The 15,969-nt window shown below is 37.1% G+C and overlaps 1 protein-coding gene across 2 annotated transcripts; it reads right to left on the bottom strand.

Annotated features, from left to right (window-relative positions):
* Nucleotides 1-1,170: 1,170 nt before the first annotated feature.
* rbpms2b (RNA binding protein, mRNA processing factor 2b) lies at nt 1,171-7,137 on the bottom strand. Of its 2 annotated transcripts, XM_067402031.1 has the most exons (8): nt 6,652-7,137; nt 5,142-5,219; nt 4,716-4,754; nt 4,527-4,589; nt 3,854-4,004; nt 3,276-3,427; nt 1,555-1,627; nt 1,171-1,460 (listed from the first exon to the last, which is right to left on the bottom strand). In XM_067402031.1, the coding sequence occupies exons 1-7, from the start codon at nt 6,703-6,705 to the stop codon at nt 1,562-1,564; spliced, it is 603 nt and encodes a 200-aa protein (XP_067258132.1). In that variant the 5' UTR covers nt 6,706-7,137; the 3' UTR covers nt 1,171-1,460; nt 1,555-1,561. The 2 variants fall into 2 exon arrangements, with proteins under 2 accessions (XP_067258132.1, XP_067258133.1); XM_067402032.1 differs by lacking the exon at nt 5,142-5,219 and having other exon boundaries at nt 6,652-7,131.
* Nucleotides 7,138-15,969: the final 8,832 nt, after the last annotated feature.

The following is a 15,969-nucleotide window of genomic DNA, read 5'->3' as shown; positions in this document are numbered from 1 at the left end:
AAAACAATGGCACAAACATTTTAAGAGATAGTGTAAGTTGCCAAATCAGCTCAAACATGCATTAGTCTGGGACTAGGCTTAAACCTAGACTGTGAAACCAGCCAATATAGTTTTAAACCAGTCTGACTTTTTCTATGAAACAAAGGAGGATGTTAAATCAAATGACACTCTCCGTCACTTAATTTTTATTGCATGCAAAAGACAGTGTTGAAGCTCTTAGTCCTTGACATTCTGGCCAACATCCGCTTTTGTGCTCCATGGAGGAAGGTCATGCACATTTAAAAACACGAGTGAACAAAGACTACGTTTTTAACATCCCTGTTAATTCTGTATGTTAACGAAGATGTCTAATGAAAGTACAAGATGTATCTGTGCAAGTTACTGAAACTAAAACCCATAATGCAGTTCAGTATCACAAATTAAAGTTAAACAAATAAAAGCACACACAAGGCATTTTAATGCATTCCCATTTTAATACTATATCACACAGTAGTATTTTTGTACACCAAACTTTTTTTTTTTTTTTTACAAATACACTTCTAATGTCTGAATTAGCCATTACTATACCCACATTAAAATCATGCACCATTGTAGCATACCTTTATATTCAGAGTATTAACTAAAACAGTATTTTCATGTTAGCAGCCAAATTTGCTGTCCATATACTGTTAGTTTGTGCCGCACTGACACAGTCAAACAAAAGAAAATTACAACTTAATCTCCGAAACTGCTATAAATGGACATTGATACAAAACAAAAACAAACATCAAAACATACAAAGAAAGGAGTTACCAATAACTTATACAGATTACTTATTTCAATTGCACAAAAATCTTCTCTTCCCAGATACACACTCAAGATTGAGATTGTAGTCATCATACCCTCTGTGATGTGTTACAGTGGAAACTAGCAGGGGAAACCATCCATCTGTCCATCACATTACTCATCAAAATGAGATGGCCAAGGTTTTGTACATAACATAAGAAACTTCAAATGACCAAGCTACCACACACAAACAAGGTTACACCGGTCATGAAAGCAACAGACATACTAGAATGATGCACAGAGCTACACTTCATGCCAAAACTAACATGCTGGGTGTCCGCAATGTCAGTTGATTGTCTCATTTTACTTAGACCCAGAGCAAATCTCAATGAATGAATGGAGAAAAAAAAAAAAAAAAAAAAAAAAAAAAAATTCTTCAATACAAAAAGGAAAAAAGTTCAGGGAGCTGATCCATTAAGAACTACTAGGTCTACTGTACCATCTACATGCCTCTTTTTTTTATTCATTTATTTTTGTGCTGTTGGCAATATGACTTCAATATAAGCTCTCTTCAATATAAGCTCATCTCTTCATGGCCCAATTCCAGAGGAGTTAATACATCCAAAAAACACAAGTTCAAATGAACTGGACTGATTTTAAACAGGAGCTGGAAGGCGCTGCTTGCAGAGAAAAACCTGAAAAGGAATTATTAAAAATAAATAAATTAAAGGATTTACTAAGATCATCATCAATATTTAAAAAAAAAAAAAAAAAAAGTAATGGCCTTACTATGTTTTTAGCAGAATTGCCTTGATTTCCATCCAGGCTGGGATGAGTCTGATGTGGAGGGATACCAGCGCATCTAAAGAAAGAAAAAAGCAATATGATCATGTGCTCATGACCATTTATAGTTTCATCCAACAGTTGAGACACTTCCATAACATTATTATATTCAGCAGATAAATCTATGAAATAGATTTGACAATTTTCACAATTCATTAGCATGAGACCCAAGCAGTCACAGTTGACACTGTAACACTACTTTTGTGCCAGGACAATAAGCCTTATATAATTTGCTTTTCTTGCGATTTATAATAGTCTCTGCTCAATACTAAGATGTTTTCTTATTTCAGATTAGTAAAGAAGTCAAAGTCACACACTATTATTGTGCTAACATTCAGAGGATTTTAAGCTCCATACAACAATAGCAGTTGAACTGTAGTAATTTGGGCAAAGCCTCTTTTAAAAAAAAAAAAAAAAAAAAAATTACACAGGTTTGTTTTGTTATCTTAATAAGGACATTGCATAGAGTTCCATTGATTTTATATCAGGTCAATGATATTTTCTATCACCGAACCCAACCCCTACTCCTAAACTCCTACCATCACAGACACATGCAAAACACTATATTTAAATAAAAACTTTTGGCTGATTTATAAGCCTTTTAAACTAATAAAGACCAGTCATGTCCTCACTTGTGGGTTGTCAAAGTATTTCACAATTTAAGGGAGGACATTTGGTCCTCACAAGTACATTCAAAACAAGTACACACGCACGCACTCAATAAGACAGAACACCTAACGTGGTTTAAAAAGATGACTGATGCACTTCAACTTGTGGTCTAAAAAAATAAAAATGTATATTTAGGAGGAGGTTGTCAAATGGGAAGCATAAGCAATGTTTCAAGACTTCAATGGTTCAAATTATTTAAATAGTTTCCCTAATAAGTCCCTTTTCCCAGAAAGAACCACATTTCTAATAATGTTCATGTGTGTGCATTAAGAGATCACCTAACAAAAGCACACTTATACTGTAGTATAAAACAATTTTATAAAATGATGTGACTAATGGAAGAGCAAATTTCAAAGCAACACTTGATGTATTTGTACTTAACGTGTTACTATGTAGGCCTTCTGGAAAAAGATATCCTTCAATTCTGACAGGATGACAAAGTAGGATTTAATTTCAAGTTACTTATTTTCACTATAATTATATCAACAACAGTGTAATTGGATTACTGTACTAATTACTCTATTAAATTGCTTTCTAAATTTCATATCCTTGTCCATTTGAACAAGACAAGGATAGACTTGAAACTTTTAAGTTTTCAAATAACATAAAATTGCATAAGTTATTCTTGAACCGACCAAAATATTTAAATAGAGGTTACATTTAAAAACAAAAAACAAAAAAACAAAACAACATTAGATGTTAAATTGATGTTAAATCCACTACTGATTCATATATAATTGTTCTATAGTCTACAGTATTTAATACATCAGAAGTAACTGTAAATTACAGAATTTAGAGTAATGCCTTAGGGAAAATTAATTAATTTAATTAGTAATAAATAACACCCAACACTTACTAGCCATACAGCAAAGTGACACAAAATACTAACTGCCTTCCATACACTAGTGTGCAATACTTCTATACTGGGATCAAAATGTTTTTGAAGAAAGAAAAAGGGAAGAAAAGAAAAAGGGAAGAAAAGGAAAAGATGGCCTCACCTGAGCATGAAGTGCAGCTGCTGCGGCAGCGGCTGCAGCCGGGTAGGTGAAAGCCGTGTGGGGCAGGCCGGGGCTGAGCTCCGGGGTATAGAGTGGGTAAGGAGACCAGGCCTCTGGAGACGCTGGGATCAACGTAGCCCCTGTCAAGTCATCTGAGAAGGCATAGCAAACATCACTTCAGACTCAGGGCCAGCTCGACATGTCAGACTGAAATCACCACTTCGAATAAGATAGTGTTTGACAAATTCCTGAAATCAGAGGCCCTCACATTCCAACAGACTTAATATTTGGCAAACAGCAGAGGCAGGAACTGAGTATAGGTACCTGTGTGATCTCTGGTAATTTCTGTGACTTGGCTTGGAACAGAAGAGAGGTTGAATGAGATGTGAAGTGCTAATGCTGAACTTGAGTAATAGAAATAAGAGAACAGAAATGGCCATTTGCTAATGACACATGCATGTGGAGGTGGATTAGTTTCTCCTTGCGTTTTCCTAAGATCTACTCTAGATGTGTAGCTATAGTGTGTCTGCCTGTTTGTCTCTGCAGTGTGCGAACTACCATGTGTGCCATAAACTTACATGGGTCCCGTGCTATGAAGTGTGCTCCTAGAGCTGGGTGGATATTTGTGGGATTCGGAGTGCCCATCAGCTTACTCTTTGCCATCTTCGTGTTGGCCTTAGCAAACTCTAACCGGAGGGTCTGCGGGTTTTCAGGGTCAAATCGAACCCCCTGGAGACACAAGGGGGGGAGGGGGATAGAGTAATGGGGATGGGTTGTGCCTGCCAGACCCTGGTAAAAATGTGCAGTGTGTCTTAAGCTGGTGCCCACATGCAGGTGAACGATTCTACTAGTGACTGAACAGCAAAGCTAGTGTTGGTTACCTAAACAGGTGGACATACTACACACTAAAGACAAGAGGAAAACATTATCAGTAGTCTACTGTTGAGCTGCTTCTCCCAAAACATGATGCTCTGTAATACTTGGACTTCTTGAAAAACATTTTGCACTTCTTTGTGCTGAAACAAACTTATAAAATGAATATGGGACACCACGGATTGAAAAACACGCCAGTTAATTTAATGTTTTATGAGATAAAGACAAATGGAGGTAAGCTATGGCCATTTGGGCTAGTACAAAAGGTATATTCTTAATGTATACAGTAGCCAACACATCAAATATGAACCTAGCTGGGCTTCATCCAACAGATTTTCAATAATTCAAGCCATTGCTTACAGATGGCTGGTTGCTTACATTTAATGCATTTTTTGCCGCTTCAGCGCCGGAACGGCTATCAAAGGTTACAAACCCAACAGGCTGGAAAAGAAAGAAAGAACAATTAAGGGCCAAAAGAACAAGGTCACTTAAAAAAAAAAAAAAGCAAACATACATGTTTTAATATACTGCAAACCTGGTCAGCTGTAATATCCAACAATGTCTCACCTGCTTTGATGTTAACTTGATAAGTGAACCCTCATAACCCTGAAAAGGAAAAGAAAATCCAATTAGCAGCAATGTAGTCACATGCTTGAAAAGGAAGAAATTCCTGCTGCACTCCCCATAAGAGGCCAACACTATCAGATATAGACATTTACAGAGGATGCACTTTACTGCACTGCTAACCTGAGTGACTAGAGCTGAAGATCTGGGTGTTAGAATTGAGATACCGTTTAGCAGCAATTTATAAACGATTCAATTCCAGTTAATTATTTCAATCTTAAATTCTACATTTATTTTATTTTTATTTTTTTATTTCCAACTGTGGCTTGGCTAAGCATAAAGATTTAATTAAGAGCTAATACCCAATGGAGGTAAGATCGTTTGGGCTAAACGGTCAATGAGATTTAGATTTAATATATCCGTTTTTACCTTAAATGGTCGAAACAGCAGATACAGCTCACGAGGTTTGATATCTGTTGGCAGACCACTGACAAATAGAGTTCGTACCTGTAAAATACAAGAAATAAATCAAATGCCTAGTATATTTTTTAAATATGTGACAGGAAAAAAAAAAAAAAAAAAAAAACGACTAGTTAACATGCCACAAAGTCAGCATGAATTTAATTTTTTTTAAAAATAAATGCTCATGGTTTGCAATCAGCTGGACACAAATACAGTGGAAATACTCCTATGAAAAGTTCACTAAAAGCCTGGCAGCTTGACATTCAAAATGCAGCAGTTTACAGTAAAAAGTTTCCCCAAGACAAAAGCGTTTGTATCACCACATTCAAACAAATGGCTATAGAAATAAACAAATGCGCATCCACACGCTTTGACTTGGTGGGAGGTTCAAAGCCACAATTGACTGCCAGTGGAACAGCAATGGACAACATTGCACAGCATGACAGCACTTCCTTCCTCTGACCCACAGCAACAACCCCAACAGCGCAACACTATTCCTCGGCCCTCAACCACAGCCCATAACCCATTTTCTCTACACTTTAATGCTATGCTTTTTAATACTATGCATTTATATTCTAATGATCATGTCATTAAAGTGTGCAAGTGGGTTTTATTTTATTTATATACACATACATTTTTTTTAAGGTAAAAATTTATTTAGTTTTATTCTAACAGCTACAAGTGGTGCAAGATTCTTCTACAAGTATTTTATTATTAACCAACATATCCAGAATCCACAATGCAAAAAAATATTGTCTTTGCCAATGCACAGATGGCATTCATAAATGGATCAAAAAGGCCTGCATGCATGATAAACGGTGTCCATTTATAAAAAACAAAAAACAAAACAAACAACAGCAACAAAACTGAAAACATATACTTCAGTTAGCATCGGTTAGCATGAACTGAGCCATTTTTAAAGTGTAATTTATGATGAAACGGCTAAATAAGTACGGTTCTACTGCATTATAATTACTCCAAATGATTAAACCAATCATTCAGTGACGCTGAAGCCAATTTCAATCAATTCAGTCATTTGCACCCGTGTACATTATTTTAAATTATTAGACTGAGCTTGCAGACAAGGAACTGAACAAGCACACGTATTTTAATTATATTAGGAATTTTGCCAAAAAGGGAGAAAAAAAAAAAAAAGCCACACTTTAAAGCGATTTAACTCCCCCCAAAAATGCGTGAGGGAAATGCAACAGCGCTCTATTACAAAAAACAAAACGAGTCAGGGAGAAAAAAAAAAAAAAGATTAGGTGGTCATTAATTTACATTACTTTCATTTTGAAAATGAAGACCACCGTCATTTAATTCTCTTGGAGTGATTTTTCCTTACTTTAGCCTCACAACAAAAACTTCGTGGAGATTCGCCAAGGCTCCCGTAAACACTTCAAAAGTTTGAAACAAAATTTACATGGACAAAAAAAGATTTAGTCTTCACAACACCTCAATCACGCAGAACTCTCACCTCTTCTTCAATAGAGACATTGTTGTTTGGCTCGGAGTCAGACTTGATACTCATCTTGTGCGTAAACTTGAGACACCCAGAAGGACTGGCAGAAGTTTAGGGTTTTTTCCCGCGTCCTACAGTGCGACTGGATCCTGATGTCAATCCGTGCGGGATTCAGCAGAACTTGTGCGGGAACACCGAGGTCGTGTCAAAAGTGGCAGGTGAACTGAAGACGCGAAGGTGACTCGGTGAAAAGAAGTGCAGTGCGTGGTGTGAGGAAGAGAAAAAAAGAGAAATGGCGGTGCCACCTCACATTTACCTCGTTTTAAATGTTAAATTTCAAAGAAAGCAGAGCTCATGGGTAAAACCTGTTCCATAGTTGACCTGCTCGCCAATTAGGTCATCAAGTGAGATGGGGCAGGCTCGAGAGTGGCGTTGCAGCTGGTGGATAAGCCAGCCCCCCCATTAGTGAATCATCGCCTTCATGGGAAAGTACGGACCAATTGGAAACGCTCCTTGTATTATTGGAGACATCTCATATCAGCTGTATCAGGAGGAGGGAGGAGAGTAAGAAAAATAAAAGAGAGAAATGGCATATTAATTCGTTTTCCCAAGAGATATAAAAACTTTGTCAAACTAACTTTCAAGTTTCTTTATATATGGAGCAGTAGTGAAAGGGACGGGGTGTAGCCAATACATCCACTATTTGTTTGTTGAAAAACTGAGCTATTCTAAAAATAACCCTGACATTTGAGTGCACTTAATTATGGGAACATCTGTTTAAAAGGAAAGCTACTTGACTTTTCCCTTTAAACACTGTGAGACACACACAATACAGTGAACCGTCTATTAGAAATGGGCCTGTACTGTAAAGCGCATACATTTTGTTAGACTTGTTGTACCTTAAACTGGTCTTGTGTCCCATTTCCTGACATTGTGGAGTCACACAATCAAAGTACAGGAGCTTGGTGAAGCCGGCAGGGTGCGGTGAGAGTTGAGAACATGTCTTTCCCCCCCCTTCTGATTGACCTACTGTAGTGTTGTTTTGTACAATCTGTCTAAATATAGACAAATTCTTTCTTGCCAGGCCTCTCTAATTCCATTGTACATAAGGGAACTATGAACTATTTATAAATCCTACAGATGTTTATACACAGAGTTGCAGTTTGTTTGAGGCCCTGTCTTATAGTAACTGCTTAATTTGGTTAAAGGCTCCAAACTGGATGTGTTTAAAGCTTTAATGTTCTAATAGTTTGGAGTTCATATAAGAAACATTTACCAACAACATCAAATGAAAGGCTGACCACCCTAATGTCAGTATTTCCATTAACACTCATTCTAATAGTAACCTACGCCTCTTGTCTTGTTCTCAGGGGTTTAAAAATAAGTCAAACAGAGCACAGAGGTGCACAGAGCCAAAGATGATTATACATTAGACAGACTGATAGACATATCAGTGCCAGGCTCTTAAAGAATGACAAGTGTACAGATTGGCTGAGTGCAAACATGCCACAGTCAGGAGGGTGCTGGCATTTGTCTAACACATTGCACTGCAGAGTGACATTCAAAGCAATGCTTTTCCTTCATTGCTGATCATTTATCAAATAGCATCATGAATTGACAGGTAGCTAATCCTGGCAAATTCGACATCCCATTTCGTGTCATCTGCTTGTTAGTGGTGAAGTCCCCAACACAAAGCCTGTACAGTGGGGCCAGAATGCTGCGATGAGGCCTTCATGTTTTATTGGAGAAGAGCAGGCCCATTGTCCCAAAAGCCACCTCAATCCACACTCCTCCTCCTCACGCCTCACTGGCCCCGTCCCATCGCATCAGCGTCACAGAGCTCCACAGCACTTAGCTTGTGTTCCCCGTGTCCTCTGTGCCTCACTGCGTATCCACCATTTACTCCACCTCTCCTTCTTTCAGCTCAGAAGAGACGTTCAAGCCTGATTGAGGAAAACAAATCTTCTTTTGGAAAGGCTTAATCACTTTAGTTGTGCATAAATGATGACTTTACTGAGAGTTTTTTAGAGTTTTTTTCATGTTGTGATTGCAGAGTGAGTGATGCATCCAAATCATTTTTTGCCTTTTTTTTTAAATTAAGTCAGCAGGACTGCATCAATGTAAAGGGATTTCTCCATCTTCAGGCGGAAATATTCCCACACCGATGATATTCACTCCCACAATGACATTGGTCACCGTGTCTCCTCATTGAACATCAGCTTGTTGATGCTCAACTGGGATTCAGACAGTTCTCAGTCTTAGGACACCTTCCTACTCTGTCATTTTATGGCTGATGACACACAAACACCTAAAACACAAAGTCACCACAGTTCATTGCCACATGGTCAGGGACATTTTTGCCACTGTAAAAACAAACCATTGGCGTAGAATCTCTGGAATAATTGTTGATGCAGAACTGGATAAAACAAACACAAACTGAACTATGGTAAGAACTGCTTGCATCAATACAGTCCTTTCCTGTTTACTTCTCGATGGTCTCTTTTGCTTAAAGCAATGAGACCTTATGACCGAAGGATATTAGTATGTCCTATAGCTTTCTCTTGGACCTGTTAATCTGTCATTTCTTCTTTCTTTTCTTATATTAAAAATACCCACAAATGATAACTATTGTTTTTGTTAGTTCCAAGCAATCCAAATATATTTAAAATAGTACTTTTTATGCATTTGTTCACATGTAAGCTAAAATGTTACTATATCTTCTTGATTCAAGAGCTATTTATTTTATGTCCTCCCCATAGACTGTAAAAAAATAGGTCCTCCCTCATATTTTCAGAAGTGATCCCATGTTTCCTGTTTAAATTTGGAAAATGCACATGAAAGGTTATGCTGCTAAAACAAAGGGCAACACATTCCCAGAGAGACAAATTAAGTTCTGATACCCTGGAACTCTGGAGTTTGACGCTGTCTTACATAAACATTCCATGCATTTAGGAAATACAATCCCAGCCAAACTGTTGTCCGACATGGCTGTTTGTTAAAAAAGGAACGTCCCTTAAAGGTTATGTATAATGTAAAAACCAAGACCTGAAATTGTAAATACTCTAGAAACTTGATTGGAACATCAAAATTTGGCCCTATTCCTTGTGAATAGACTGGCTGCCAAACAGGACAAATTACAACAAACTCCCAATGAGGCTCTTCAGTACTCGATCTCAAATAATTGGGCTTAGCTCATACTGAGAGAAACAAATTACTACTGTGTTTTCATACAAATTTGAACAATTAGAATGAACTAAAGCTGTCTGGTGTGAAAAACGAATCAAGACAGAATGATCATCTTTAATAACACTTTATTACATTTATTATTCATATTAAATATATTAAGGAAAATTTGAGACAAAATGCACAAGAACAACGCTCTTACCAGTTCTCCATAAGTGTTTTTGGAAGTTTGCTGTGCTGAGACTTGACAATATTTGTGTTATTTTAATTTCTACAATATTTAGTGATGTTTTAGGTCATATGTACGACCACATTAGGTGGTATTTCCTCATATTGAAGCTTACAAAGTCTTAAGAAAACGCCACCTTGGCATTATGAGGTTCTATCTGCATTCTGAGCAGTTTTGAGATATTGAGATTCAAAGTTTTTGCATTCCATTGGACTTGGTAGATAGAACCTTTTTGTTTTCTAAATAAAAATTCACAAAATGTACACAACATAAAATGTTGTTGTATGTGTGTGAATAACTCAATTTTGACCAAAAATTTCAGATTGAAGCTTATAATTCTAAGGTGACGAAATACATACTGTATAAAGTTACTAGATCATGTAACTCACAACTTTCAAAATGGAGCTTTTAAACAATTTGAATGCTGATAAGTACAGCACAATCAACTGAAAGTGATTGAAGTATTATATATAAAGTATTGAAACTTCATTTTAGGGGGTGTACATTTAAAAAAAAAAAAAAAAAAAAGGCTTAAAAAAAAGAGATTTACCATTAAGCAAACAGCTTTTGAGACTCACTTTTCTGGTGGCGCAAGCAGAACTTCATATAGCCATTTTAAACCTCTCGCACAGCACAGACTGCCAAGTAGAACTACAGAAACTCAGAAAAACCAGTCAAGAGGAACTGATCTCATCAAATATTAAACAGAAGTCGGGGGAGTGATTCAGTGATGCATAGGACTGTTAAGGGCTGGACAAGGGGCGTGCATGATGGAGCTTAAGTGGGCCAGCACCATATGCATATGTTAAGATTTACCTTCTCAATAGGTAGAGCAGAAAGGGTGAAGATTTTTTAAAATGAAAATCATCACAAATGTTTTGGCAATTATCATTTGGCATTCAAAAATGTAAAAATGTTGTGAGAAAAACTAACTTTCATGGTTTAATATTTCAAATGCCACTGAGTTTAAAATGATACCATATAACAATATATATACTCTTGAAGCAATCCCACCCACATCAAGTCATTTTAAGCAATGCAGCGAGGACAATCAATCGCTTGAAAAGGCAATACAATCCAGACTTAAATACACCTTAAATACATCACATCTACTAAAGTCTGTCTCAGCCTCTAAGAAAGATGAATATTTCATAATGACCCTCCCTCTTGTATGAGCCTGTCAGCTCCTGTTCTTTCCACAACTGCACAACACTCTCTCTGGACTTAAGAGGACGGTGCAGTTTGCATTATTTAGACGCTCCATGCTGTGCACTTTCTGTCCCTTTAAAAAACAGGGCCATATGGGATGATAAATAAAGCAGCCTAAATGTAACCATACATGTACAAAATCAGAAATGTGGATATTGCTCCGTTACCTATACAGCTCTGAAACTATGTGCTTGTACAAAAGTCAGTGTTGACTCAGCCGCAGAAAGGAAACTGCAAGTGGTAAAAGTTTTTCAAAAACAACCTCACTCACCCTTTGTTGTTTACATAATATGGGACACAGTTATGCCCAGAGAAGTGGACACAGTGTGTGTGGAGTGGTAGGATTAAGAATGAGGAACAAAAGCCTATTGACATCAAATGGTTGACAGGACGCCAGGAGCACAGCTGCTTGCTCAGGTCAAGCAGCTTTAATCAATGTGATAATAATATTAATATTAACATTATTTATATAAGCTTATTGTGTCCGTTAGTGTTCTCCTTCTTCTTCTTCTTCCACTCTTAAAGTCTATGGCAGCCCATAGAACTGCATAGTAAAAAGTTGTGAAATTTGGCAAAAAGATAGAGGATAATCCGAGCATTAGCTCAAGATGATCCACCATTTTGAAGTTCCTGAAAAAAATACTTTTTCGAACTCCTCCCAGACGATGCTCTGATTTTTTACGAAAATGACCCAGATAATTTTCTGGCGACCAAAAACATGGAATTCAAGATATTTGTCAAACCGTTCCTGAATAACTAGCAAACAAATTTGACGAAGAGCACGTCAAAATGGATGTGAGGCTATCTCTCCGCAACGCTTTAGCGTATTCAGACCAGACTTGGTGTGTGTTTTATGACCACCATAGTCTCAGCCTTAGACGTCATGCTCACGGACCGTTGGGTGAATGCCTGATGCATATGGCACTTAACTGGAAACACTTCAGGATTTTCGAAGTCGTCATCTGATTGGTTGATACAGAATGTCCTGGAGATGTGTTTCGTGTTCTCTAATGGTCCGCCTGGAAACAAATGCCATGACTCCAAACCCCCTTATGGAAGAAGAACGCCATCGTTTACACAGTTTACAACTGTGACAACGAGTGCTTACCAGGATCAACTAAATGCTGGATTTTCAAAAGTATGTGAAGTTCGCTTCTACATTGTTGCAGTAAACTTGCACAACGTTCTTGAAAGAATAATTTATTAGATACACGTTGGTCTGTTATTGTAGGGACATTGACTTTACATTTTCACGCCCTTAAACATGACGTGGAAGAAAACAAACTGTGCTTGGTTGCTTTACATGTCAGTTAAATGTCCTCTTGAGCGGTCCTTTGGCCAGTGAAAGTTGTCATAGAGTCCAGACCTTCTGTCTTCAGTCTGAACAACCATGACCTGAGGATACCTGCACAGTTTTGGCACAGTGCCAACTAGTGGCCAGCAGATATGAAAAATGGCTATCTTTGCTTATACCTTCTGAACGGTTTGGCTAAAAACCACAAAACTGTCTCTTTAGATTTAATGCAGCATGCTGAGCCGAACAATAATTTTCCCATATCAGCTCCCAATTTTCCTATACCGGCTATTTTGGGCATCTACCATTTTGAATTTTGTTGTAAAATGCTATATTTTATGAGCGCATTGGTGTATCATTATGAAACGCTGTAAGTGTCGTTGGCACCATGCCCTAAAGGTATGAGGAGATGTGGTCATAACATACTGTATGAAAAATTTCTATTTTAGCTTGTAACTTCTAAACAGTGTAACCAAATGTCTCACAAAAATCTCAAAAAATTGGCACCCAACACTAATCACACCAGATCAAGGACAAGAAAGCAATTATGTCAAAATTAGGGCTGTCAATCGATTAAAAATTTCAATCTAATTAATTACATACTCTGTGATTAATTAATCTAAATTAATCACATACATATTTTTTTGCTGTGAAAGTATTAAATATTTAAATTCAAATGAATCAATGCAGGGTTTTTCCAGGGTCAAAAATGGTCTTTGGTGGTGACAGACATGGTCATCCACACAAACAGTAAAAAGTGCCCTACCCACGTGATCTGCGAGCCTGATACTGACAATAAAGTACCCGTCACTCTCACTGTAATTCTTTCTTGCCCTCTTTGCAAAAAAAAAAAAAAGTGATTTTATAGCTTTGTAAGAGAAGATGCTTTTTTGCTAAACCTGAAAAGTATTAAAAAGTAGCATTTAGAAGTTATATTAACTAATAATATAATGTTTTACCATATACAATTGAATGCACCTAGCTAACAACTTGCTTTGTTCTGGTTTCACCTCACTCCAATCTAAACTAACTGATTTTATAGGTAGGCCTAATTTACTACACATTGTCATTTAAATAACCTGAAAATATTGTAGATTATTAAGGCTAATTTTACTAACCAATCTTGCTAAATGGGGTAAGCACACTTATGTTCTCATTTCAGAGTTGTTCGAGAAAATGATTCATTATAGACCGTGTGGACAGATCAGTTGTTGTCATGATTCATTAAAATGAATTTGTTCAAATGAGTCATTAGGTCGCGAAGTGGACATTAGCGGACGTTGACGCGTTGCGTGCGAATCGCGACTGTTATCAGGACATCGCAAAAGATTTGTCAACACAGAAAACACTTCACCACTGGATAGGATTTTCTTTTTGTTTACTGAAAGTGTGGTTTATGTCAGCTGCACGTTCAGGGCGCCTGTCAGAGAAGATGAGGTGACGTTTGTTTGAGCTCTATTCACACCCAACGGTTATTCAGGAAAAACATTCTCCGAATGTGCCTCGTGAAACATGGGATTCGCTCTTACGATCTTTTAGCATTGTGTCAGTTGATTTAGATTATTATGTGTGAGGTAGACAGAGTGCAAAGACATTGCTTACTTTGAAGACTCTCAAACTTTCAAACTTTGAACCTGGAGAGCTCGCACGCACCAGGCTCAAAGGTCAATACGGAATGGATTAATCTGCGTTATTTTTTTTAACTCATTATTTTTCTCCGATTAATTAATAGAAATTAACGCGTTATTTTGACAGCCCTAGTCAAAATACAAGTGAATGAATTTATGGGCTTTCAACCATTTTGCTTAAAACCCTCTCCAAATGTCTTTACTCATTTTTTGCAGTTGGTCTGATGCTCGCTGCCTTGATTTTTAGCTTCTCATTCTGTGGTGCTTGGCCCCTTAATTGTTGCTTGCAGCTATATTTATTATTATAATTATTTTAATTATTTATGTATTTTAACTTGGAGTTTGGCCTTATCTCATCAATAAATAAATGTGCTAAAAATATTTAAAAATGCAGAGTGGATGTTATTGGATGATTAGTTTCTGGCAGACTCAAAGCCAAAGAACTCATGAGATAAAAACAAATCGTTGCTTTGGTCAAGCAGTATCACTCAGAGAGTAAATGGAAACAAAACAGCTAATCTAGTATTATTATTAATTTTAATCCTATAAAAAAAAAAAAAAAAATGTTTATTGCTATATTTCTTTCAAAGGCATTTACTTTATGTAGAATATATTGTGGGATATGTTGCCTTTATTTGGAATTTCTTTTGATTTGATTTTCACATTAATGGTCTTGATTTTAGCTTTGGTGAAAATCACATTCAGAATGACTGTAGTTGAGTTTCACACTTTAAAAATATCTGTTTGGAGATAATGATCTCTCCAATGCCACATTTGTGTTTACATAACGTGTTTATGCAATAAAATGGAAAGGACAGAACTTTTGGCATGGTGCGTTAAATTCTGACTCATCAAAAGTTTTGTTTAACTTGTCCTTTTCAAACAAGTCCAGTGTATAGAAATATACCCTCAATCCTGTCCTACGTCTCCTCTTCCTCAGCTGGCAGTATTTCCCAGTGTTTAGAGGCTGGTGGGGGTAGGCGATGTCATCCTTCGGCTGATGTATACCACCTGCCTTGGCCTCAGCCTGACCCTCCGCCGCCCCCACAGCAGAGGCATTCCACAACCTTCCAGAGTCATGTTTGTACTGAGGAAGATTAGACAACCCTCCCCTTAGACTGAGCCGTGCAAATGACCAGCCTCCACTCCATGCCTCTTTATCTAATGAGGCAAAGTGAGGGAGGCCATTCTGAGCTGCCAAGATCCTTTTTCTAACTGCCACAGCAGCAGCAGGATCATGTTATTAAATTGAGTCATTTTGTGAGGTCATATTTTGAAATATTAGACATGGTTGTATTCTTATTTTGATATATGTAGTATAATCACCTAATTAATGTGGTTATTTGATTTATTGTTCTTTTTTTGTTTGTTTTTTTTAGAGAGAAACTAATCCTACTCAACAAATATCCAGTAAATGAAGAAGACAAACACCTCTCATTGACTCCTGAGTCCCCACACATCTCCAAACAATAAAAAACCTCAGCCAGCATATTGTCATATGTCTGTCTGTTTTGCACTATGTTCTGTAAGTCACATGTTCTCTTTTGTTCAGTTTCCCGCCACTTGTTTTTATCCATGGTTACCTTCATTAGTTCATTTGTACCAGCTGTGTCTTGTTAATTAGTCTTGTTTGCTCCTGTTTTCTTTGTATATAAGCACTCAGTTTCAGTTCAGTCTTTGTCCTGTATTGTTTAAGTTACATGATGTTGTGTTGTATAATTTCCTAGTGATGTTCCTTGTTCCTAGTATTCCATTAAATGTTATTTGAAGATATCTCCTTTGTTGTGCAT

Source organism: Chanodichthys erythropterus, chromosome 11 (genome assembly GCF_024489055.1).
Source record: "Chanodichthys erythropterus isolate Z2021 chromosome 11, ASM2448905v1, whole genome shotgun sequence".
NCBI lineage: Eukaryota > Metazoa > Chordata > Actinopteri > Cypriniformes > Xenocyprididae > Chanodichthys > Chanodichthys erythropterus.
Note: the sequence above shows the minus strand (reverse complement) of the source record. Positions and strands in the feature narration are given on the sequence as shown.